General features: G+C 41.8%; 1 protein-coding gene across 4 annotated transcripts in view; it reads right to left on the bottom strand.

The window, feature by feature from the left end:
* The window catches only part of PARD3B (par-3 family cell polarity regulator beta), a 1,021,205-nt gene that overhangs the window by 592,712 nt on the left and 400,570 nt on the right, over positions 1–27,923 (bottom strand). For all 4 annotated transcript variants that reach the window (XM_063429810.1, XM_063429811.1, XM_063429813.1 and 1 more), the window contains 2 exons: positions 19,376–19,475; positions 16,722–16,789 (listed from right to left, as the gene is read on the bottom strand). In XM_063429810.1, the coding sequence (XP_063285880.1) occupies positions 16,722–16,789; positions 19,376–19,475 (168 nt within the window). The remainder of the gene's footprint in view (positions 1–16,721; positions 16,790–19,375; positions 19,476–27,923) is intronic.

The raw sequence follows: 27,923 nt of genomic DNA on the forward strand, positions 1-27,923 counted from the left end.
GGCACGTGTACGTGTTGTCGTATCATACAAAACATCAGCACAAGGACATCTAGTCTAAGAACCAAAATAGTACCTGCATGTTTTGGCAAGAAAGTTTTTAATAGGCAACTGAATATTTAAAATCAATCAATGAATCCGTCAGTAGCTTGAGTATAACATGTAAATGAATCTGTAGTTTCAGAAAGTAAATCCAAGTGAAAGGAGGTTTAACAGCAATACTTGCTGCCGTTGGTCTTGGGCACTTGCAGCAAAGGGCAAGACGACAGGTGCCTCTCTTTCAAAGAGTATGATTAGCTCCACATAAAAATACCTGATTTTTATTCTGTGGATACCCCCAGCTAGTAAGTAATTGCTTTCGCTTGGTAAAAAAAACTAAACATTTCAAAAGGCAAGGATTGTTTACCCAGGTTGTGTATAAGCTGGTGGTTATTTTGTTTGCTATTCATGCACATTATGGCACATTATAACAATTAAAAGGTTACTCCAAGCACCATGAACACTTCAGGAATACGAAGAAGGCATGGTCCATGGAGTGTGTGCGTGCTGGTGTGACAATTATGTGCAAAGTTCCATGCACAGTGTGTCATTCATTGGTTGAGAGTGGTCACCTGACACTAACAGACAATGAAAGGCAAACGGATCGGCTTCCAGGTTTTACAGAAGCCGAAAGCGTGTCACTCCAATGGGGACCCAGGTAAGCCTGCAAAGCATTACTAAATGGTTTGCCCCATTACCAGGGGAATGGGCTAAGGTACTCCTGGCAACATAACCACCACAGTGGGCTGTTCTGTTTAATATAACAATATTATTGTAGCTTTATTTTGCTTTCTGTGTACCAGGCCAGAAGAGTGCAATGCGTCATAATTGGTAATATAAGTCCACAGTAAACATATTGGTAAGTTGCAAAATTCCATTATGCAAAACCTGCAGTGTCACAGGACAGGACACAACCATTGATATTGAGTTCCAATTTATATTTATTGTCACTTGCTGTTCCTCAAAGATGGAAAGAGGAGGCAAAAAAGAGAACGCATATTGCCCAAGTATACTCAAAAATATTTATACCAAGAGTGCAACTATTGTATTCTGGCATCTTCACTATAAGGCTTTAACTCTATCGCCAACCATCTGTCTATAGATCCTACAATTTATGGAAACGTTAGAACTATGTTGTTTGTTATTCAAATAGTTCCTGTAGAGCTTACAAGGTTTTATATATGCATGCCCAAGTACACTAGCAGCATTTAGGACAACTCTACGTACGCTACTGTAGATAAACAAGTTAAAGGTATTAATGCAATGTCAATCTGCAGTTGCTAAGGCCAGTAAGGTTTTGGTCATGTATAAATAGGGGCATAAATTCTCGGGATGAAAATATAATTTTCCCTCTTTATAAATCGCTGGTAAGACCACACCTTGAATATGCTGTGCAAGTTTGGGCACCTGTTCTAAAAAGGATATCATGGCATTAGAAAAAGTGCAGAGACGAGCTACAAAATTGATAAAAGGAATGGAGCATTTTAGTTACAAAGAAAGGTTAAAACATCTAAATCTCTTTAGTTTGGAAAAACAGCACCTCAGAGGGGATATGATAACATTATACAAATATAGTCATGGCCAGTACAAACCATTATCTGGAAATCTATTCATAAACTGGGCTAAACATAGGACACGAGGTCACACATTTAGGCTGGAAGAAAGGAGATTTCATCTAAGGCAAAGAAAAGTTGTTTTATTTTACAGAGAGCAATAAGGATATGGAATTATTTGCCTAAAGAGATGGTTTTATCAGAGTCCATACAGATGTTTAAACTACAATTGGATAAATACTTGCAAAAACACAACATACAGGGATATAATTTCTAATTAGTGGGGTAATAGTTGCTTAAACCAAGGAGACATCTGACTGCTATTTTGGGGTCAAGAAGGAATTTTTTCCTAGTTTGTTGCAAAATTGGAAGCGCTACAGACTGGATTTTTTGCCTTCTTTTGGATCAACTGCAAAAACATATGTAAGGAAGGCTGAACTTGATGGACACAAGTCTCTTTTCAGCTATGTAACTATGTAATGGAAAAAATATGAAAGGTGTATTTGGTAGGAATGGATAGAAACATTATATAATAAATATTAGCTACTTAAGTTGGTTTGGAGCTGGGGGACAGTGGAGTTAGGAGTATCCTGATTAGTAATATCTGCCACCAGCACACTAACTACTATAAAGCTTAGACAGCCATGATTATTCCGAGTATTATGCAAGCATGCAGGCTGGGGATAATGGAAGTCTAAATCCAGTTACCACAAGTAGATTCTATGTACCATAGGTCGGCAGCAGTGATTTAACTTTCCCTGCTCTGCTGTGGGTACAGATTGATGTTTCCAGTCAAGTGAAAACCTTCTATCTAAAAAGCTTAAACTCTTCGTGCAATGCTGTACTCAATTTTCTAGCCATGGCCCTTCCTCCAATACATAATCAGCATTCAGCAGTGCCGAACAGGTAAACAGATTACTCTAAGGCTTACTTTATTTATACACTGCTGTTAAACTGGGACATGGAGAAAAAAAAGTATTACAGTACAGGGAGTGAAATTGCGGTTATAGATTGATTTCAGGCCAAATAAAACAGATATATTTTCAACCTAATTATTTTTTTTTTTTTTCCTTTTGGCAAAATTTTTACAAAAGGTAAAACAGAATAATAGTTTGATTGAAATATAAATAGAATAAGCGTTTGAGTGAAATAGATGCACAAGTAAAGTAAAAACCAACCCTTAAAAGAACGCAGTTCTAACTGCAAACTAGCAGTGATTTGTCTTTGACTGTCGTACCTTTCCCATGGTTGTCAGACAGCTGAGACCTGCAGAGTGCATGGGCGTTATTTAGAAGGCCAAATTGGAGTAACTTTGGAGATATGTGCTAAATTTGGAGAAAACAGCAGAGAAATGCAAATGGTTTCCAAGGTGACTGCTTTAAATGTATATATTTACAGTGGAGAGACATCTGCTTATTCTGTTTTACATCATCTGCGATAAGTAATCAATTCATTAATTTGAGCAGACACACATAGAACCAGAGAGGAGTCCCGGGATGCCAGGAAGATCTAAAAGAGGATCTAGAGGTACCCATGCTGTTAAAGGAACACCATAGGCACCAAAATAACTATAGTTTAATTAAAGGAACACTATAGTCACCTAAATTACTTTAGCTAAATAAAGCAGTTTTAGTGTATAGGTCATTCCCCTGCAACTTCACTGCTCAATTCCCTGTCATTTAGGAGTTAAATAATTTTGTTTCTGTTTATGCAGCCCTAGCCACACCTCCCCTGGCTATGATTGACAGAGCCTGCATGAAAAAACAAAAACAAAAACAAAAACTGGTTTCACTTTCACACAGATGTAATTTACCTTAACCCCTTCAGGACGGAGTCAATAGTGCACGTTCTGATCAAAACAAAACGTAAACAAAAACTGGAATTTGCGCTATATGTCTGTTCAACCGTAATTCACCTCTTTCATATTAAATGCACCCACACTTATTATATATCATTTTGTTCAGGAGAAACAGGGCTTTCATTTCATATAAAATATTTATATATGAAACAATTTATTATGAATAAAATAAAAAAAACTAAGAAATTAGAATTTTTTTTTTTTAATTTGTAGTTCCGCCTCACATTTTAGCTGTAAAAGTCATAATACTGTTAGGTTTTACTGCAACAAAATGCACATATTTGTAATCAGCGATGTCTCACGAGTACAACAGTACCCCCCATTAACAGGTTTTATGGTGTTTTGGAAAGTTACAGGGTCAAATATAGCACGTTCCATTTTCAAATTGAAATTTGCCAGATTAGTAATGTTACCTTTGAGACGGTGTGGTAGCCCAGGAATGAGAATTACCCCCATAATGGCATACCATTTGAAAAAGTAGACAACCCAAGGTATTGAACGTGGGGTATGTTTAGTCTTTTTTAGTAGCCACTTAGTCACAAACACTGGCCAAAGTTAGAGTTCATATTTGTTTCTGTGTGAAAAAAGCAAAAAACTAATATTTGGCCAGTGTTTGTGACTAAGTGGCTACTAAAAATGACTGGACATACCCCATTTGCAATACCTTGGGTTGTCTACTTTTGCAAATGGTATGCCATCATGGGGGTAATTCTTATTCCTGGGCTACCATACGGTCTCAAAGGCAACATAACCAATCTGGCAAATTTCAATGTCAAAAAAATGAAATGCGAGCCTTATATGTGACTCTCTAACTTTCCAAAACACCATAAAACCTGTACATGGGGGGTACTGTTATTCTTGGGAGACTTCACTAAACACAAATATTAGTGTTTTAAAACAGTAAAACATATTACAACAATAATATAGTCCATAAAAGTGCCGTTTGTTTGTAAAAAATGCAAAAAACTTCACTTTTACTTAAAATATCATCGTTGTAATACAATTTACCAGTTTGAAACACTAATATTTGAGTTCAGCGAAGTCTCCCGAGTAAAACAGTACCCCCTATATACAGATTTTATGGTGTCTTGGAGAGTTACAGGGTCAAATATAGTGCTTGCGAATTAAATTCTCTGCACTTTCTCCCTGTGTTGTCAGGCATGTCAATCAAATATTAATTAAATGACATAATTATGTTAAAAAATTACTTAAATATACACGTAGAATTTTAATATATATGCATTTATAGGTATTTAAATTCTACGTGTATACTAATGTAATCTTTCATGTAATTATATGTATTTATCTATCTATATATATTTGCGGTTATTTGTATTTTATATATAGATAGATATATATAGAATGTCATTCTAAGTGTATTCTGTTTCCAATATATATATATATTAATAACAAAATACAGTTAGAATGAAATTACATATGAATATATAATTTATTTTAAATTTTGTTTCAATATTTTATTTATTTATTTTATTATTTTATTTATTTATTATTGTAATTGTACGTATATATATATACCGTATATACTCGAGTATAAGCAGAGTTTTTCAGCCCATTTTTTGGGCTGAAAAACCCCAACTCGGCTTATACTCGAGTCAGAGTCTGTATTATGGCAATTTGCATTGCCATAATACAGACAGGGGGAGAGGGGGGCTGGCAGAGCTGTACTTACCTTTCCTGCAGCTCCTGTCAGCTCTCTCCTCCTCTGCGCCGTCCGTTCAGCACCTCGGTCAGCTCCCAGTGTAAGTCTCGCGAGAGCCGCGGCTCTCGCGAGACTTACAGTGTGAGCTGATAGAAGGAGCTGCACGGACGGCGCAGAGGAGGAGAGAGCTGACAGGAGCTGCAGGAAAGGTAAGTACAGCTCTGCCAGTCCCCCTCTCCCCCCCCACTGAACTGCCACTGGACCACCAGGGAAGGAGAGCCCCCCTCCCTGCCATGTATCAAGCAGGGAGGGGGGACGAAAAATAAATAAAATAAGAAATAATAAATAAAAAAATAATAATAATAATAAAAAAAATAATAAAAAAAGGGGGTATAAGGACCACTATGGGAGGGAGGGGGTGGGATAAGGACCACTATGGGAGGGAGGGGGGGTATAAGGACCGCTATGGGAGGGAGGGGGGGATAAGGACCACTATTGGAGGGAGGGGGTGGGATAAGGACCACTATGGGAGGGAGGGGGGTATAAGGACCGCTATGGGAGGGAGGGGGGGATAAGCACCACTATGGGAGGGAGGGGGGGGGATAAGGACCACTATGGGAGGGAGGGGGGGATAAGGACCACTAGGGGAGGGAGGGGGGATAAGGACCACTAGGGGAGGGGAGGGGGAAGTAAGGACCACTAGGGGAGGGGAGGGGGAAGTAAGGACCACTAGGGGAGGGGTGAGTCAGGACCACTGGGGGAGGGGGGTGAAGGAACACGGGGGTGGGGAGGTAAGGACCACTGAGGGAGGAGGAGGGGAGGTCAGGACATATGGGGGGGGCAAATATCCTTGCACCGGCCCTGCACACACTGCATTCATACACACACTGCACTCATACACACACACACACTGCACTCACACACACTGCATTCATACACACACACGCTGCACTCATACACACACACGCTGCACTCATACGCACACACTGCATTCATTATACACACACTGTAAATAAATATTCAATTAATATATTTTTTTTAGGATCTAATTTTATTTAGAAATTTACCAGTAGCTGCTGCATTTCCCACCCTAGGCTTATACTCGAGTCAATAAGTTTTCCCAGTTTTTTGGGGAAAAATTAGGGGCCTCGGCTTATATTCGGATCGGCTTATACTCGAGTATATACGGTAATATATATATGTACATCTATTATATATATAATATATATACATATTATATATATGTAACGTCATTCTAAGTGTATTTTAATACTAATATATATACTAATATTAATATTAAAATACATTACGTATGACGTTACATATATATAATATGTATATATATTATATATATAATATATATATACATATATTATATATATATATATATATATATAAAAATACTTTTATTTTATTTTAACATGTGTATTTAATTTTTTTTTTACACTACCTACCAGCAGGGGGACTCTCTAATATTTTAGACAGTCCCCCTGCTGGCAGATCCATAGCCAGCTATAGGGGGCCATGTGATCGCTCTTTGAGAGCGATCACATGGCCCCCGGGGGCCTCATTTGCCGGAGGGGGGCTGCCTGGGCTCTCAGGCAGACCCCCAGAAGAGGATCGCGGCGGAGGTAAGTATAGCTTACCTCCTGGGGGCTTCAGCCGTTACGGCGTTCTATGCCGCCGCAACGGCTTTAAAGCCCTTTAAAGCCGCGACGGCATAGAACGCTGTAACGGCGTTAAGGGGTTAAATAATTGTATCTCAATCTCTAAATTGAACTTTAATCACATACAGGAGGCTCTTGCAGGGTCTAGCAAGCTATTAACATAGCAGGGGATAAGAAAATCTTAATTAAACACAACTTGCAATAAAGAAAGCCTAAATAGGGCTCTCTTTACAGGAAGTGTTTATGGAAGGCTGTGCAAGTCACATGCAGGGAGGTGTGACTAGGGTTCATAAACAAAGGGATTTAACACCTAAATGGCAGAGGATTGAGCAGTGAGGCTGCAGGGGCATGTTCTATACACCAAAACTGCTTAATTAAGATAAAGTTGTTCTGGTGACTATAGTGTCCCTTTAAGCAGGGTTGGTGAATAGATTATGTCCCTGCAGTCTCACTGTTCAATTTTCATCCATGTAGCAGTTAAATCACTTTGTTTATACAGTCCTAGTCACACCTCCCTGCATGTGTCTTGCACGGCCTTCCTAACACTTTCTGGAAAAGAGCCTAGATAGTTTAGGTTCCTGTATTGCACAGTTTATTTAATCTAGGATTTATTATCTCTTGCTCTGTTGACAGCCTCCTAGACCTGCAGTAGCCCTGGTTTGTGATGAAAGTTAAATTTACACAGCAGAATATAAAAACTTCTAAAGCAAGTTAATGTCTGATTGAACCCCCCCCCCCCCACAAAAATAAATAAATAAATAAAAAACATGTTTTTCATGCAGTCTGTCACAGCCAGGAGAGGAGTGGCTAGGGCTGCATGGACAGAAACAAGAGTCATTTAACTCATGAGTTGAGACTGCAGGGGCATGATCAATACATCAAAACTGTTTAATTAAGCCAATGTTGTTTTCATGCCTATAGTATCCCTTTAATAAGTGGTTTAGTCTAGAAACCTGTACCTTTTCTAAATTATGATAACTGTATGAATACTGTGTTACCTCCATGTTAGATGTGATGTGAAGGTATCAACCATTGAAATTTGTACCTGTATCTCCAGAGTACTAGCAGACTTTTGAAAGACCTATCCAAAAACAGTGAAAATCTCAAATAAAATGTCATAGAAAAAACTGGTGTATTCGGAATTAATCTTACAATGTCTAGAACACATCCAATATTTCTATAATATAGCATTAGTTCACTGAAATTGATAAAATGATTGGCCAGTTTTGTGAAAAAAAAAAAAAAATATGTCCTTGGATCTCCAACTTAGACGGGTTTCCAAATGATTCAATACAATTCGCAAAATTATCCAAATGATTTATCAACAGGAGTTATTATTAACATATTTGGGAATTATTGTAGATACATAATTTGGAAAGTGTTCGGCTAACCTTTCTGTGTCCATTTGTTTGGCCTGCTGGGCCTGTGCCCTACTGGCGGGCCTACACTATTGGTACCGAATCCCTTTTTGGCCGCAGGCCTGGGGTAATATCACCCCTGAAGGGCAAGGTTTCTTATGAAGACCCCGGACACATCCGCGGTTTACTCCAAACCGGCGACGGCACATCTCCAAGGAGAACTTCGCACAGGCAAGGACCGGTACTCAGACTCCTACGGGAGAAAGCTGTGTTTTTTCCTTGTCTTTACCAACTACTCCGTATCTACCTCCCGAGATAGAATTGGTGTATTTTCTCTTATCTACGTTTATTGTGGCTTTTTTGTTTTTTCATGACTTCCTTTTCCTTTTCGCTCGGGTCGTCGTGAGGCCTGACTTGACCTCCTCCGACCTCCCGGGCACTCGTGGATCGCGGAGAACGTCTCCAGCTTTCCTCAGACTACCAACGGTCTACCTGGACCCCGCGCGCGCGCACGGGATACGGATAGTCGGTTGATAGTTTACCATCGTTGTTTCCGAAGATTGCCCTCAGCCTTATGCTGACATTAATAATAGGTGCACCCTACAGTTTGGTCACCCTGAATCTCTAGGGACTCTAGTTTGCACCACGGGAGGGTGCAGCCCTCCATCACCTAGATCCGAGTATATTTATTTTCAGGAACAGAGGGCGAACCCTCTCATACAGAACCGGATGCTGACTTGTTAATAGAGGGCGCAGCCCCTCACTCGTCCTCAACCAGATACTGGGCTGGATATAGAGGACAGGTTGGGAGGACCCATTCTCATAAAGAGAACCGGTCACAGATGTAGACTCTGCTGTTGGTTACTAACGGGTGTGGCCCGCTCAGGCTAGCAGCCGGACGCTCTCACGGTATGCGATCACAGTAGTAGAGAGCGCGACTCTCTCATACGTTCGACGCTCTCCAGTACCGGCCATTTGTTCATCACACAGGCTTGTACCTGTGCAAGACATTGATGACTACATAGAGGGGCGTCCCTCCTGCATTCAATTAGAGCTGACATCCACGCTACTGACTTCGTTCTAGAGGACTGCCTGGTCATGCAAGAATTACATGTTTAGACTAGATCCCTCTATTCTATCTCCTGTAATGGATCTACTGGATCCGGACCGCTGTAAAAGATGCAAGAAATACTCAGTGGTATAACGGGGGGAGTCTCCCACTTATTTACACACACTCCTGGAGATGGTACGGCTAACGGATGGCCCTCCGGTATTATGAGAGTGCATGATTTTTTGGCATATTCTGGACCATATAATACAGAGATTGCTTTCTGTTTTGGATATCCAGACCATTTCGAACAAACTGCGCAGACAGTTTCTCCCATGTCAGGATGTCAGGAGATACGGAGACCTTCATGGAGCAAACGGGCACTGCCTTGCTCGGGCAACAAGATTATGGACGGCCTAGTACCCAGTCTGAAGGTAAAACCGTACGTATGGATCACATGGTAAGACCGGAAACCCCGGTTGTCTTGACTTCCCCGGTCATTATGATCTTGGGATAAGATGGCAGGACTGCCCCGTCTCCTCGGAGCGCGTACCTGGTGAACATGGTTCGGAGATAGAGGACCCTCCGTCCATGCTCTATTTATCCCTCACGAGAGCAGTTCTGTTGGTTTTGCGCTAACCTATTTTTCAAGTACCGTCGAGGAGACCTACGAGACTTTATGGAAGTACCTGGTGTGCCCCGACTCCTACACAGAGATCTTTCACCGTTGAACGAGGGCATTTCTGGATGGAAATCTGCGTTCCGGTTTGCTTTTCCCATTCCTTTGAAGATTTCTGGTATTCACTATTCTCAGAGTAGTCGACCACCGTTTCCTCCACACAAGTTCAGTTCAGAACCCTGAATGGACGTCCTTTGGAGTCTTTTCTCTACGGCGATTACACAGTCCATTTGGAATATTGGTATCACTTAGAATACGGCTGGTTTGGCCACACTCTTGCCTGCATTGTGAATTTATCCTCGGATGAGGCATCTCACCGGGTAGGACAGGAAGGACCGGAAGATCCTCCTAGTTTTTCTATTGCGATTTTGGTGGTGGACTTAGGCGCATTCCTTGAGATTGTAGATCTACCTGCAAGGCCGCATCGCCAAATGACCCTGGCACGATCGGAGGAGCCACCTTACGGATCATGAGTTGAGACATGGTGGCAGTTTCTTCTCGCGACCCCAAGTCCGAGATTGACCTTCGATATTATACAACTACAGGAATATGGCTGATAGGTCAGCTTGCCAGCTCATGGACCGACTGCTAGGAAACTGGTCGCAACACCACGTTCAATGGATCTAACAGCGGACGGTGCTTTTATCCGTATTTAAGATGCTTCGTCGGCTGACATCTTCTTTTATCCGTCTGCTGTCATTTATCGTACTTGGAATGTCCAATTAGGATTACTCTGCTATTTCCTGGAATAGATACCAGCGACACAAACAACGTTGGATGGGTGAACTGAGCGTTGAAACAGCAAATACGAAGCCTCCTGTCATGTTATAAAATTGTAGATTATGCTAGCTTTAGTGTACCTATAATCTTAATTGTATTAATGAAAGGAGGCAAGTATTTCCCACCCATTCTTGTCCCTCCCTTGTTTAATGTTTTAGCTTAGATTATCAGGTACGTATACAACTCTGTTTGTTGTCTCTGCTACCTGTCGCTTGTTCCTTATGTCTGTGTTTTTTCATAAGTAGGGTTGGGATATCTACATATTAAGGTTAATTTTGGTTGCTACATTGGGTGCCTACATGTTTATTCAGAGTACATTTCATTGGATAATCAACCTGTTCGATTCTGTTTTTCTCTCGTTTCAGTTTACAGTCCATCTACACTATCTAGTTTGACGGTTACTCTCGGATGGTGGACATCGTTATATTCATCGTATCTAGGACTTTGTTTCTTCCCCATGATGTTCTCTGCCTTTTATTCTGTTTTTGTCGCAGCTTGAAAGAGGAAATGATGCATGGGGAGGGGAGTTTTATAGTATCTAACTTTTTTTCTGATTGGTTGTTTTTCTGTGCTGCTGTGGAGTTCTAGTAAAGAGAGACTTAAAGCAAATACTCGCCTCCTGTCATTAATAAAATTAAGATTATAGGTACACTAAAGCTAGCATAAAGAACAATTATTATATATTAAACCAAAACTTGCAGAACCAACACCTCCACTTCAATTACATTAACAGATTTTCCATGGCATAATCTACAAAGGTGACCCTCTGACAAAAGTGTAAGGAAGATATATTATCTAGTGTTAACAGATTAACATTTGACTACCAGGAAACCCTAGAACCCTAGAGATCCATACAGAAAAATCCATCATTGAGAGGTGCAATGGATAATGTCTGTAAAATATGCCAGGCTTTTCCGGCAGTTGTACCTGTTGTACTCTATTAAAGCTTCCAGCTGTTAAATCTGTAAATATATTTTAAAACATGGGCTTCTCCATCTGATGCTTTAGGCAGTAGAGAAGATATTTGGAATCCAAATTAAAAATGAAAGTTTTGGCCATTACCAAGTACTTAGCTGATTCTCATTCAGCGGTCTTTGAGGGCCCAGTGTGATAAAGAGCATGATCCAAACTTCACCAAACATCTCTGGAAGAACTTGGCAACTAAACATATGATGCCTTTCTAATAAAGCAGAATTTAAAGGGAATTATTAGTGAAAAGGAAAATAAATAATCACATACTTCACTAAATTGATTTTTTTTAAAACATGTACAGTGTCATGAAAAAGTATTTGCCAAATTCATGATTTCTTTTGTTCTAGAATTTTAGACACACAGAATGGTTTTAAATCTTTATGTAAAACGTAAGAAAAGGCAAAAATAATCTCAGCAAGGGTAGAATTCAGTTTATAAAGAACAATTGTATATATTTAAGGAAAATGGTATAGAACACTAAATCAGAAAGGGTCCACGTGCTTTTTAATTACAAAACCTTGTGTGTTTAACTATTTCTTCCTCTTGATTTTGATATTTTAGATTTATCTTAAAATGCATGGAATCTCTAAACAAATATTTCATACTGTCCCTTTAATTGAAACTTGAAATGTATTGCATACTTATAGTATAGTGCTCATGAAAAAAATATAAATAAATAAAATAAAAAATGTGTGCTGGGATAAGAATTAGGATGAAGACTTAATGCCCTTCTTTTCCAGTGCCCCTGTGTTTTACCCATGTATCTGTGGGGTAGTTTAACCATGTTTGGTCTCACCACTAGTGATGTTGCGAACATAAAATTTTCCGTTCGCGAACGGCAAACGCGAACTTCCGCAAATGTTCGCGAATGGGCGAACCGGGCGAACCGCCATAGACTTCAATAGGCACCCCTGAGAGGCTGTCTGGAGCCAATGGACGCACAGAGCACAGCCGCCCAGGCTGACATACTCATCTGCGACTCTCCCAATATGGCGGCAGCCGCGTGTCCTCCTGGTACCAGCAAAGCATGGCAGGATATTGAGTCTAAGCTGGACAGACTCTTTAATCAATTTTGGAAGCAAATACCAAGCAGGAAGCCCCAACAAGCTCCACCACAGCCCCAACAAGCTCCACCACAGCTAAGCGAAGCAGTCCCCATTAAAATCCACCAACGCAAAAGGCGTCGAAGACGGGACCGAGGCACAAACAGAAATGCAGAGCCTGCCCTACGTCAAGCACTTGCCTCCACCTTAAGCCACCACAATCCCGCACCGGACGTGAAGCACCACCGGGACAGACCCGACAAAACAAGCTTCCACCACCTCAAGCCGCGAACCCGGCACTCAGCCAGAGACTTGCCTTTGTTGTTCCAGGTATCAGGGACTCCCAGGGTCTGCACCTGGCGCCCAGTAGGGATCGGATGAGCACAAGCAGTAAACAGCAGCGTGCCAAGCATGTCCCACTATAGCCGATCCTCCACACCATGCCTTTGATCACGTGAACTGCTCTCTGCACATTAACTAATCGTAAAGTAGCAAGCGTTTAAACATGTCATTATTTCACCTCCTAAAGAGTTTATTGTCATAGTTCCTTACATGCCTTTACCTTAACCGTTCATGTATTATGTTATTCACTAGTCTCATCTCATGGGGCGACTCACACTTGATTTATAACTAGTGGTGGAGCTGCTGATATAAATACAGAGTTGATAACGTGCAAGCTACACCCTAAACATGACAGCCATCTTTCACAACAATGTACTGCTATATACTCATACTCTCAGTGCAACTAGCCATGATATACGCACGTTCAGCCTAGCATGCTCAAATATAACACACTTCTGTCTAAAAAAAAAAAAAGAATGCAGCTTCCGAATGAATCTAAAATGGATGCTGTCCAGGAGTGGCTGGAATGTGTCTGCTGACTGTGAGGTACAGGGTCAAAGTTTACTCAATGATGACGAATAGGGGGCGGACCGAACATCGCATATGTTCGCCATCTGTGGCGAACAAGCTATGTTCGCCAGGAACTATTCGGGACATCTCTAGTCAGGATAGATGCCTCTGGAATGGGATGTAAGGGTTGAGATGGTACGCATACCAGTGTCTCAGGGGCCAAATAAGCATTTCTGGACAAAAGATTCTGATGGGCCTGGGCAATCTGGTCCATACGGTGATCCTGTTCTTAAAATCTTGCCTCATAGGAGGCCATTTGCTGTCCTAAACCTGCAGGGCCCATGGTCCTATCATAATGTCATGATGTAATATCCCAACACACAGAGTTTAGGATAGCAAGGGACAAGACTAGGATATAACTTATTACCTGGACTTAGAATGGCCAGACTAAACGTCAGACAGAGATAAAGCGTAATCAGAAACGAGACGAGGTCATGGTAACAGAGAGACTACGAAAACAAGAACAAGCCAGAGTCAGGTAGATGGTAATCAGTCACACGGGCAAACAAGACAGGAAAGGGTTAAAGATAAATTCAGAAAGAAAAAAGTCCAAATGCACAATTTGCCAGGAAGATAACCAAGAGTCTATGGGGAAGAATGTGCTTAAGAGGAGCCGGATAGAGATAACTTGTGGGAATCCGTATGAAGGTATTTTGGCTACTTTTAACAATTTGATTGTGCCATTTTACTTTTTTTTTTTTTTATCATTTATTATATTTTTTTTTACTACTACTGCCTGGGATCCAGATTTTATCATCATTTCCAGTTGAGTATTACTCCAAAGATGTCCAAGGTGGGGATTATACAACTCACGCTTGATTCATTGAGCAATACTCCTGCGCAATTAAATGTGAGCAAAGATTTTGATATTTATACTCCTATTATCCTTTTATACAGTGAGCACTATTTGTTGTCTCTTTTTAACCCTTTTATGGTCTACACACTGCTATGATATTCACACCTCTTCACGTATCCTATAAGTGGGGATTTGTACATCTGTATGCCATTCATTCTAGAGCTGGTTTTAAGCTCTACTACATATGAGTAGGACCACATTAGACCATGCATTTTAATACTAATTTTTATAGGACATATTAGCACTATTATCTTCTCTCTGTTTCCACATACAGATTCCCACAAGGTTTCTCTTTCTGGCTCCTCTTAAGAACATTCTTCCCCATAGACTGATATTTTTTTAAATCATTATTTTCAAAGTTTGTTATTTGGCGCGACCTTTTCTCTATTTATCTTGTCTGTTACATTTGTCGGTAGGGCTTAGAGGGAGCCCCACGTCAGGTTTGCTGCCCCTTATATAACATTATATAGTTTTGGTTTCTTTTGCGCTGTTTCCTCTACTCTGCAATTGGTTTTAGAAAGTAATTTGGATACGACCCAACCAGGTGGTGGACAAACTATCCTTGAAATACCTGGGATGGAATTTAACTGAATGCTAATTTTACACAACAAAAGACACCCCCCCCCCCCCCCAAAAAAAAAAAAAAAAAAAACACACACTAATTCTTGTTTCCCCAAATAATTTAATAAGCAGTATCGTATTTCCTGGGTAGCCAACAAGATAAGCCCTCCAAATCTGTGGCCAAACTACAACAGCCACAAGACTTTTCTAGCTAACACTTGTGTTTTGGTTATGACTGATGGGTTACCTGTTGCTTGTCACTGGGCCATGTACTATGCCTTTAACACATCAAATCAATAACAAAGCCACCTACAAGATAAGTCCTTATGCTGTGCTCTGAGCACTGCTATCTGCTCACCTCCCCTTCCGACCCACACCAATGCACTAAGACAGCACAAAATGACTAGCCTACCCATTGAATCTTCATTATACGTTGTACAACTGAGAGAATAGAAACATTAGTGGTCATTGTCTACTTTTTTCATAGATTTCCGTTCAATGTAATAACAGCCCCCTTTGTACAGAAAGAACATAGACCTTAATTAGACTTCACTTTTCCCGACCACCTCTATAAATGGGTGCCTTGCAAATTACTGCTGTACAAATAACACGTATTATCATTAAGAATAAACTGCGGTTGTTAAAATGTCCCATGTGTTCTGTGGAAAAACAGACAAAATTATTCTGTCTCTGTATAAAATGAAAGTGTTGTTTCACTTGAAACAGAAAAAGCCAATTTCCCCTGGAAAAGGTGCTCTCTCGGTGGAAATCTAATTGCCCAAAATTGAAAGGAAAAAACTTGCTACTGGATATTAGAGTTATTGGAGATAGAACTACATTTGAAGAGAAAAGTTAACTAGGTCTATTTTAGATTTTGCAATGGTATTGGTGTGATAAATGTGTTATCTTCATCAAGACCATAGTTGTTCAATAGAAGGCCCATAGGTTGAATCTGGCAATTAAGGTAATTATACTGCCCCCTTTCTGCCTAAAAGCCCCCAATATTCTAAAAGAAAAAGAAAATAGTCTTGTCTGTTCCCAACTTAATGTAAACCACTCGTTCTCATACTTGTGAATACCAATGGTTGTTTCAGGTAAGGTATAACATTTGATATACGCACATAATTAGACTTGCAACACTATAGATTAAAATAAGCACTTACATGAAGTCCCCTGCTGTTTCCCTCAAAAAGGTTACCACGCTGCTTGCAAACGTTTAGATTAAATTTCACATTTACCTGATCTGCATCTCTGGTGCAGGTTGGCATGGATTCCAGGAACCCTTGCAAGCGCAGCAACCTACTGAGTGACACAATGCTCACTAGGGTGAAAAAATGCCATAATTCAGTAGTTCGATTTGCCATGCAAGACATAAAGCTCACAATGCCACCATGTATTATTTTAGAACACCCCAGGGGATGAATGATATGCGACTCTCCATATTAAAAGGTTGGAGAACACAAATCAAAAATAGAACATGTTAAGAATGGTTAAGGGGCATGTTGCCTATTGTGTAAGGTTTGTGAAAACTAAAGAGTGATCACTAAATCCAATTCAAATAATACATTGGTTTTCTTCAAGACAAACATTCACTAAATGCTTGATGTTCTATACATGACTTATATACACTGATGACTGAGCAAAACTCTCAACTTAAGTGTCAGGTGTAGCACACGATAAAATGTGATCAAAAAGATGACAAACACATCATTAGCTCTGCTATGTGCTTTTTACTTGCCAAGATCCATGCTTTTCGAAGACTTTAGGTTCACTGTATCAGACTGGTCGAGATATTCTTCTTCAGAACTGCGTAAAAGAACCCAGACAAAAAGTTAAAATAATTAAAATTCCAGGCATGCTACCTGGAGCATATCACTACTATAATGGTATGAACCCATATATAGTCATATGCAATCACGAAGAACACAGAATATGTTACATATACAGCTTCACATTAACACTGCCAAATATTATCACACACAGCGGCAATTAGATGCAAGACTGATTCTACAACAACAGATATCTTGCAAAAAACTGCATTTAGTGCATGTGGTTCATCGCCAAACTGTAATATCACAGTGCATTAAAAGACACAGGTGTCCAAAAAGTACCTTAGCCCTTACAGACACATGCAGACTTCTAGGGTTACAAATTAAGCTGTTAAATATAATTTTATTTACACAGAAATCATATGGAGAAGAGATGACACACACATCTGTGTGCCTTGAAACAATTTTAGCAAAATTGCAATACCATGACAAGCATTTCTCAAGTCATGTAGTTAGGAACGTCAATTAAAGCACACTGAAAGATGTCAAAATGAAAAGGAAAAAAAAAGAAAAAAATTGCACAAATGTTTTCACAGAGCTGAATATAGTAAAATGAGTTCCTATGCGTAAAAAAAAAAAAAAATAATAATGTTTTTTTAGACCTGGTTAATCCATCATCGTAATACATATACACTTGCTGTAAAATTAGGGGTTGTCAGAAAACACCTAATTTTGTCCAATTGCATGTTATTAGTTTACTTAAGGGCATTTCTTCCTGAAGCAATAAGAGATCTTTTCCGATATGATCATTTATAACAAAATATATGCATATTGAAATAATCTGCCCATAAAAACTTTGTTTCTCTTTTTATAAACCCATTACATTGATTGAAAAAATAATTTCAAAAAAAACCCACACAATTTATAGGTAGTTTGAATAAATACATATAATGATGCTAAAAGCTGCTTCTGTGACAGATCCACTTAAGATATTATTATTTACTTAAAGAACGTGCAATGTCTGTTAAGTACTTAGCAGTATCCTTCATAGTTGTATATGTATTCCTGCTAGTACACTTGAATTAATGAAGGATGTATTGCAAAAAAGGGGGGACAAGCCTATTCTTGGAATTTTGTTTAGCCATTAGCTGAACCCCTGGACCAAGCAGGTCAAACTCAAAGGCTAGCACGGGCCAAATAAACAAACTTCATGTGGACCGCAGAAAAACAAAAACTTCAGTTTTCATAGAAACGTAGTTTTTTTTAGAAAAGTACAGTATATATATATAAAAAAAAAAGTTGCCTAACTTACACTGGATGTCCTCACACTCATAGGGCTTCAAAGTAAAAAAAAAAAAAAAAAAAAAAAAAAAGGTTTGGATTTATTTTAACCCATTAAGGACACATGGCATGTGTGACATGTCATGATTCCCTTTTATTCGAGAAGATTGGTCCTTAAGGGGTTAAGGAGACGTGCATTTGCATATAACCAATTATTTTTAATATTAGCATTATTTATAAAGCGCCAACAAATTCTGCAGCGCTGTACATTGGGTGGCCTAACAGACAGAATCTAATGCACTGCCCCTCCACTCTAATTGAATGCACTGCCCCTCCACTCTAATTGAATGCACTGCCCCTTCCGTCACCCCAATTTAACACACTCCCCATCCTCCCACCACTCTAATACACTTTCCCCCCTATCACTACTCTAATACACTGCCCCTTCCACCCCTAATTTAATACCCTGCCCCGCCCCCTCCCACCACTCTAATACACTGTCCCACTCCCTCCCCCAATTTAATATACTGGCCCCTGCCTTCCCTTAAATACAGTGCCCCCTCCCTCCATCGAATGAATACACTGCCCACTCCCTACCCCAGTTTAATATACTGGCCACTTCCCTCCCCCAAATTAATATACTGCCCCCCCTCCCTCCTCCAAATTAATACACTGTCCTCTTCCCTCCCCCAAATTAATACACTGCCCCCTTCCCAATTTAACACACTACACAGAAAGCTCCTCAAGCCTCTCTTCCCCTACCTTAAGATGAGCCGCCCGTCCTCCAGTTTCAGCCCTGCTCTTCTCAAGCAGGCTCCTCTGGCACTGCGAGCAGAAGGGAAGGAGGAGTGGTTGGCAGTGCGAGCAGGAGTGGTTGGCAGTGTGAGTAGGAGGGAAGGGGGAGTGGTTGGCAGTGTGAGTAGGAGGGAAGGGGGAGTGGCTGGCCTGCTCTGCACAAAGCCAGCCACTCTGCGTTCTTGCAGCCGCAAGAGCACGCAAACAGCCGTGGGAGGGAAGACAAGAATCAGGCAGGCGGGCCGCAAGTTTGAAATTATAAACTGATATGCTGTAAATTCTCGATTGTAGAAGAAAGGTGGTTTAAAAAAACTTCTCAGTGACATAGGGATCCTTTGTAGAGCCAAACTGTTTGCCTTAATAGATGATGAAAGTTCTTTTATTTTATTTCTGTAACTATGCTGGATTGGTGCTTTCCCACTGATCTCCGCTTGTGAATGGTCACCAAAAGTTCTCTATTTTTAAAATACCACTATGGACATTGTACAAGCTGGTTGGGCAGCCCAGGAGAATCCACTTACTCATATTATAAATTAGTCTCACCTACCTAAACTTGGAGTATTCCACGATAATGTGTTCCTTTGGATGAGGAGGTACTGGAGGTGGGACATCTTTTTCATGATTCCCGTCATCGAAAATTGCAGAGTCTGTTAATGGGAAAAAGAGATATCTGATAAAATAGTCTGCTTTCTTTAACCATTTACTTTAAGAAACACTGACAGACACTTCATAGGTACAAGCACATGTTGTATACAGTAACAAGAACCAAAGATACACTTTCATATTTATTACAAGACTTCAGAGTCTCCAAGAGAAATTATATCAAATGAAAAAACAAGTAAATAACTAGAAAAGCTACAATTTCTGAGGAAATTGTGTGAAGTGTTCTTGCCTCCACCAGTAGTCTACAACTGGAGTGGGCGGAGTAACTGTTATTATTTATTTATATAGCACATTTAATTGCAACGTTGTTGCCCAAAGTGCTTCACAGTTACATTAAAACATACATTTATAAAAACATTAGCAGGTGTACAAAAGGCCCTGTCTATGACATCACTTGCTGCGCCAGCCTGGCACAGGTCAGAGTATTTTGGCGGTTGCCATCTTCAAACGGTCGTATTTTACAAACTATACATCCTACAGTGAGGAGCTTTATATTGTGAAATATTAAAAATGAAGTCGCAGTTTAGAAACTGCCCTTCAAGTTTGAGCTGGCTAGAGTGAAGTTTCAATGAATGTCAAGGGACGGCGTGTGTTGCAAACAAATGGTCATATTGTGAAAACTATCAGGACTATGGCTTAGCCGTGGACATTTTTAGTGGCAGCAGGGATAGCTGAACGTTTCGATATAAGATTTGTGTAGGTGGGCTTGAAAATGAGGGAGTGGTGGCAGTTTAGAAATCATGTCCTGAGTTTTTAGCTTTTGCCAGCTACCACTCTAGTTTTGAACATTTTGGCATTCATTCCTATGGGACCAATTTTGCCACAAGAACGACAATAGTCCGTGAACCATTCGGCGAAACGTTCCACAAAGTAATAGCAATCCAATCGGGAACAATCCACACGTTTTGGTATATTTCTGTCTATGTAGTGTAAAAACTGTGGGAGGAGTTAGGGTGGTAAATTTGGCTATAATAATATATATATATATATATATATATATATATATATGTGAGATAACATTAAGTAGTCTTGCTATGCAAGAACACTTAATAATACATCATGAAATGTTATACATCGTAGTTTTAACAGTGTAACATGTATGACGCTATATTCATAAGAACGGGTTTGTTTAGAAGCGCATATAGTTAAAAGATAAAGTTTAATGTACAATTTTGGGTCATAGTTGTTGGCTGAACAGAATGGCATAACTGATTATTTTAGTGTCAGACATATTCTCAACAATCTTGAGTGCTTATCTTGCCTACTCCCTTCCCATCAACATCTTCTCTAAAAGCAAATATGGGACATTTGGGGTTTGGGCTTGTACTATTTGATTACATGGTTGATATTCTCCGTTAATAACAATCATAGGATCCCCCGCCCAAAAAAAGTCTTCCTTCAATGTTTCCTAATGCAGGCAATTCTTTCATAAGACACAGCATTTAAAACGCTTTCAGAGGCGGACTGTTCTGTTTGATTTATCCCAAGCTCACTGCAATACGTGTAAATTGAACACAATTTAAATCAGTAGGCTTGTCACTACAAGCAGCTCAGGAAAGATGATATGTCTAGGAAGGAAAAGATAAGCTGATAAACCACACGGCAAAGCGAATTGATAAATGCAGATGGGAAAGTACAAAAGCCGAATAACTTTCAGTCTATTTCACAACTTAACACAGGAATCGATGGACAGTGATGGGAAGATAACTCTTGCAGTAGAGGAATTTAGATGTATAGACTTATATGTGTTATTGATTTAATGGGGAGAATGGAAATTAACTTTGGGAGAGACAAATAACAGAGTTTAAACAATAAATGGGCACGGGTAATGAGTTTGTGTTTGCAAACAGTGTTCCTTTCTGTTTTAGTGTTACTTTTAAGAATCACGGTTATAGGCACAACAAATCATATTTATAAAGAAGACCCACATTGTAAATGAAAACCCCTTCTTATTTTTAGAATGGTCTCTTGGTTACTTATCATCTTCAGAATAAAAGCCAAAGACATGTCCTACAAAGCCTGCATTACAATTGCACCTACCTATCTCATCTATTGAAATACTCAAAACTGACCTCATAGTTCTGTTTGAAATTTATTAAAGAGTTACTTCTCTCATCACTTCTTTCAACTTCAACTAATCACTAATTCAATGTAAACCACTTTTCGTTGTCAATGAAGCCACATTTTTAAAGCAATGGCCTATAGACTGTAAGCTCGTTTGAGCAGGGTCCTCTTCGACTTATTGTTCCTGTAAGTTTTCTTGTAATTGTCCTATTTGTGCTATGGAATATGTTGGCGCTATATAAATGGCAATAATAATAATAATAATAATAATAATAATAATAATGATAATGTGCTACTTGCTCCATAATAATCTACTATAGACAATGTGCAGCACTGCCATTCAGTGTCTCCACCCTCTGCATGGAGACACTGAACTTTCCTCATAGAGATGCATCAAATCAGTGCATTTCTATGAGGAGAGGCTAGGGACATCCAATCAGAGCTTGCACCTATAACTATGTTTTTTCCAACTATGATCCCCATTTGTCTGGTCACGTCAATATTAGTAACTATTGACTCTGATCAGTATGGAACTCCCTCCCTCTCTTCACTTTTTTAGTGAAAGAGGGAGGGAGATCTGTGTTTTAGGTAGAGAGATTTAGGTAGTTTTAGGTAGGGATTTCTAAAATAGTGAGACCCAAAAGCTCTTTTCAGAGCTATTAACCCCTATCCTGCCAGTGTTTACTGTATAGATAACTGACTTTTGCACAGCAGCACTGACTTTTGCTGTCTGACTGATTATGTCACAGAGGTCATATAGCGCTGAGGAGGCGTATGCCATCCTTGTGTTACAGTGTGATGCGTCTATGTCTGATTCCGCCTCTGATATTGACCCTGCCGGGTGCTCAGATACATCATCACTAGATACAGTGTCTGCTGCTAGTGATATATCTAGTGATGCATCTGTGGCTGCTAGTGCCCCTGCCAGAAGGAGACGTGCTGCCCCAGCTGGCAGAACTGCTGAGGAGTGGGTAGTGCCTCATCGCCAGAGGCCAGACATCCCACCCTTCACTGCAACTCCTGGCATCAATGTGGATGTTGCAGGATTTAGCCCTCAGCAGTTTATGGAGGTGTTTCTGGGCGATGATGTATTGGGGAATATTATTGCCCAAACTAATTTATATGCCCATCAGTTTCGTGCTTCTAAGTCGGAGTCTTTTTGGCAAAGCAGCAATGGGACCCCATCGATGTGCCAGGATTTTAGAAATTCTGGGCATTGACTATGCTGATGGGCATTATAAAGAAGCCCTCCATCCGCTCCTACTGGAGCAGTAGCCCCATCTGTTCTACCCCCATTTACTCCCAGTGTATGTCGAGGAAGAGGTGTGCCCCCCTATAGAGCATCCCCAGTTTGACAGGCTGTATAAAATCCGTCCCCTGATTACCCACTTCGCTATCCGTTTTGCAGAGGCCTATACACCTGGAAGGAATATATGCGTGGATGAATCCCTGATGAAGTATAAGGGAAGGCTGAGATTCAAGCAGTATATTCCTTCCAAGTGCTCCAGGTATGATGTAAAGATGTATAAGCTCTGTGATAGCGAGACTGGGTATACTCAGGCCTTCCGGGTGTACGAGGGAAAGGATAGCCACCTTGACCAGGGGCGGGCTGGGCCGGGGGGCAGGGAGGCAATTGCCCCCCAGGCCGCCCAAAATTATTTTAGGACCGGCCGCGGCGGGCCGGCCCTTTAAATGCTGCAGCCGCCGAGCGCTCTGTAAAGAGCGCTCAGACGGCTGCAGCTACTTTTCCCTCCCTCCCCTCCCCTGTAGGTGGCCGAGCTGCACTCCGGTCCGCGGTCCCGGCCGGAGTGATGGGAAGGTGCACACTGAGTGTGCACCTTCCTGTCAGTCCGGCCGGGTACAGGAAACAGAAACTCCTGTTCCGCGCGGAACAGGAGTTTCTGTTTCCTGTACCCGGCCGGACTGACAGGAAGGTGCACACTGAGCACCTTCCTATCACTCCGGCCGGGACCGCGGACCGGAGTGCAGCTCGGCCACCTACAGGGGAGGGGGTAAGAAGGGGGGGGAGAGAGAGAGAGTAAAAAAAGGGGGGGGGGGAGAGAGAGTAAAAAAGGGGGGGGGGAGAGAGAGTAAAAAAAGGGGGGGGGAGAGAGAGTAAAAAAAAGGGGGGGGAGAGAGAGAGTAAAAAAAGGGGGGGGGAGAGAGAGTAAAAAAGGGGGGGGGGAGAGAGAGTAAAAAGAGGGGAGGGGGGAGAGTAAAAAGAGGGGAGGTGGGGAGAGTAAAAAGAGGGGAGGGGGGAGAGTAAAAAGAGGGGAGGGGGGAGAGTAAAAAGAGGGGAGGGGGAGAGTAAAAAGAGGGGAGGGGGGGAGTAAAAAGAGGGGAGGGGGAGAGTAAAAAGAGGGGAGGGGGAAAGTAAAAAGAGGGGGGGAGAGTAAAAAGAGGGGAGGGGGGAGAGTAAGAAGAGGGGGGGAGAGTAAGAAGAGGGGAGGGGGGACAGTAAGAAGAGGGGAGGGGGGGAGAGTAAGAAGAGGGGAGGGGGGAGAGTAAAAAGAGGGGAGGGGGAGAGTAAAAAGAGGGGAGGGGGGAGAGTAAAAAGAGGGGAGGGGGGAGAGTAAAAAGAGGGGAGGGGGGAGAGTAAAAAGAGGGGAGGGGGAGAGTAAAAAGAGGGGGGGAGAGTAAAAAGAGGGGAGGGGGGAGAGTAAGAAGAGGGGGGGAGAGTAAGAAGAGGGGAGGGGGGACAGTAAGAAGAGGGGAGGGGGGAGAGTAAGAAGAGGGGAGGGGGGAGAGTAAGAAGAGGGGAGGGGGGAGAGTAAGAAGAGGGGAGGGGGGAGAGTAAGAAGAGGGGAGGGGGAGAGTAAGAAGAGGGGAGGGGGAGTAAGAAGAGGGGAGGGGGGAGTAAGAGGGGAGGGGGGAGTAAGAAGAGGGAAGAGAGGGAGTAAGAAGAGGGAAGAGAGGGAGTAAGAAGAGGGGGGAGTAAGAAGAAGGGGGAAGTAAGAAGGAGGGGAGATAAGAAAAAGAGGGGGGTAAGAAGAAGAAGGGGGGAGTAAGAACAAGAGTGGGGAGTAATTAGAAGAAGGGGGTAAGAAGAAGAGGGGGGAGTAAGAAGAAGAGGGGGGAGTAAGAAGAAGAAGGGGGTAAGAAGAAGGGGGTAAGAAGAAGGGGGGTAAGAAGAAGAATGGGGTAAGAAGAAGAAGGAAGGGGTAAGAAGAAGAAGAGGGGGTAAGAAGAAGTAGGAGGGTTAAGAAGAAGAAGGGGGGTAAGAAGAAGGGGGGAGTAATAAGAAGAACAAGGGGGGGAGTAAGAAGAACACAGGGAGGAGGGGGTAAGAAGAACACAGGGGGGGTGAGAACACACAGAGGGAGGAGTGAGAAGAACACAGGGAGGGTGGAGGGGGGATGAGAAGAGCACAGGGAGGGTGGGTGAGTGTGAGAAGAGACCGCTAGGGGATGGTGGGGGAGAGGAGAGACCATTAAGGGTCAGGGGAGAGCTCTAAGGGACAGAAGGGACAGCTCTATAGGACAGGGGGCAAGACAGGGAGCTCTTTAACACTACGCGCACACACACACACACACAATGCATCCCTATACATACACAGAAACACACAATGCACCCCTATACATACACAGAAACACACAATGCATCCCTATACATACACAGAAACAGAACATGCTTCCCTTACACACAGAGAAACACACAATACATCCATTACACACACACACAATGCAACCCTTACACACAAAGACAATGCATCATTTGCACACATACACATACACATACAATGCAAACCCTTACACACACATGCAAACACACACACTGTTTTTCTTACATACACACAGAAACACAATGCATCTCTTACACTCAATGCACACACATACAGACACACACCTTGCATCCCTTATGCATACAAACACAGATTCACACAATGCATCCCTCACACACAACCAGAAACACATAATACATCCCTTATACACACAAACACACTGCATCACCTGCACAAACTGGTATCCCTATACACTACATACCATAAGCACACATATGAGATAACACATAAGACATCCCCTACACACTCCACTCCCTGTGAGCGAGCTCATGGGTGGGTGGAACAAATAAGTGGACTTATGAGTGGGCCTTATGGGCATACTCACCGTCAGGCACTGGGGCCCAGACCTTGAGCTGTGTAAGAGGCCCCCAAAAAATGGAGCTGCTTCCAATTCTCCCAGAACGTTGAATTTTGTGACCACAGTTGCAAACAGCCTCCAGAGGTCCTGTTCTACACCAGACCAGTGGAGCCAAACTGCAGCCCATCATCATCCTCATCTAATTGTAAGTAGGCAATCTAGTATATTATTAGTGACACTAATCTATAATTTACCTCACATTAAAGGGACACTATAGCTTAATGAAGTGGTTCTGGTGTCTATAGCTGGTCCCTGCAGGCTTTTTAATGTAAACACACACTGTGTGCAGCACTGGCGTTAGTTCATATGGCAGATCATATGGGTGGGGCATTGTGATGTCACATGGGGGGGGGGGCAAATTTATATTTTGTCTAGGGCGGCAAAAATCCTTGCACCTCTGATCCTGGGCAGGTGCACCAGTCTACTGGTGACCCACAGGAGGGGAGTGCACTGATTGCACTGCACTCTCCTCCTGCCCAGACCCGTCTTGACCGCAGTGCAAGTGCCCTCTGCCCCTAATTTACAGTGGCTCACACTCACAACAAGCAGTGCCTAGAGCCCTTTGCAGAGACGGAAACAAAGAGGTTCTGCGGCAGCTGGCCGTCCTGCAAGCATTACATTAAACAGCTGTTCCCCATGCAGCCACAGATGGTGTTGTGCTGGGAGACTGTGATTACTCTTCACTTCCTCCCAGCCTACAGAGCAGCGCATGGGGGAGAGAGGAGGAGGCATGATTTAATCTTGAATAAATCCTCTAAGCCAACCTTTATAAATTTGGGGGGATCAGCTCTGTTTCCACAGTTTATTGGTGTTTGCTCTCATCTCTGTATTAATATTGAGGGATGTCTAAGTAGTAACATCAGTGTGTGTCAGCAGGGCCAGCCGTTAGGGTGGGCAAGCTGAGCGGTCACGCAGGGTGCCATGACAACAGAGGCGCCCGGCGGCCAACACAGCTCACAAGTTGGGTACACCAGCATATTTAATTTAAACGATTCGCTGGTGGTCCACTGGTGCGCACCAGCAGTAGGTGCAGTCAGATCATATCCTCTCCCTCGTGGTTCCGGCGCTCAGTTAGTGAGTCAGAGCACAGGCTCAGAGATTCTCAGCCTGTGCTCTGACAACATTGAAAGTCAGAGCCGTGAAGGAGCGGGTATGGCAAAGAGCTACTGATTAGCATAACATCAATATCCGTTATAAAACCAGGAAAAGGTGGGCATGGATGGTGAACTGATTTGGTGGCGCAATGGGCCACTTGACTGGTTTTGCCCCCCAGGCCTAAGGCGGCCAGCCCTCCCCTGACCTTGACCCTCCAGGTTGCCCAGAACATATGGGAACAAGTGGCAAGATTGTATGGGACCTGATATTCCCCCTGATGAACAAAGGGTACCACTTGTATACAGACAATTTTTATACAAGTGTCCCTTTGTTCAAGCTACTGTATTGTTTTGATACATTATCTTGCGGTACAATAAAAAAAGAACCACGCAGGTGAAAAATAACCACTACACACTTTCTCCAATTTTATGGGCTAAAATGGTTGCATTAAAGCCCTCCATATACAATACCTTGGGGTGTCTACGTTTCAAATATATACACTTTCATGGCAATAAATAAAACTGGGGTACATGATAAGCCCGAAACTAAAGATAGGGCTATCAGAAGAAATACACTCAAATTCATCTCAAATTACAAGGAATACAATTGTAACTGAATCTTCCCAAAATCCTGGCAAACCTATGCATGGGGGGCATGGGTGTACTCAGGAGGCCTTGCAGAACCTGCAGTGTTTTCTTGCAATAACCAACAACAGGCTCTCCTAAATCACAGTCAAAAAGCAACGTGTGTGTAGAAATGAAAACCGAAAAATTACCACCACACACTTTCTCCAATTTTTTTTTACTAAAACGATTGCATCAAAGGCATATAAACAATCCATATACAATACTGTGGGGTGTCAACGTTTCAAATATATGCACGGACATGGCAATAAAATAAATTGGGATATCTTAAAAAGGCCCCCAAAAAGAATATAGGCAAAGAAGAAATGTCAAATTTGAAAAACATGTCAGAAGTTTGGCATTGCGCCCCCCAAACAACCCTATGCATAGGTGGTATCACTGTACTCAGGAGATGTTGCTAAACACATATTGGGGTGTTATTTGGCAGTAACACCGAACAGGAGCTGAAAATCCATAAAATACAATGTAAGAGAAAAATAACAAAAAAAAT

The sequence above is a fragment of the Pelobates fuscus genome, chromosome 8, assembly GCF_036172605.1.
Source record: "Pelobates fuscus isolate aPelFus1 chromosome 8, aPelFus1.pri, whole genome shotgun sequence".
In the NCBI taxonomy this organism is placed as follows: Eukaryota; Metazoa; Chordata; class Amphibia; order Anura; family Pelobatidae; genus Pelobates; species Pelobates fuscus.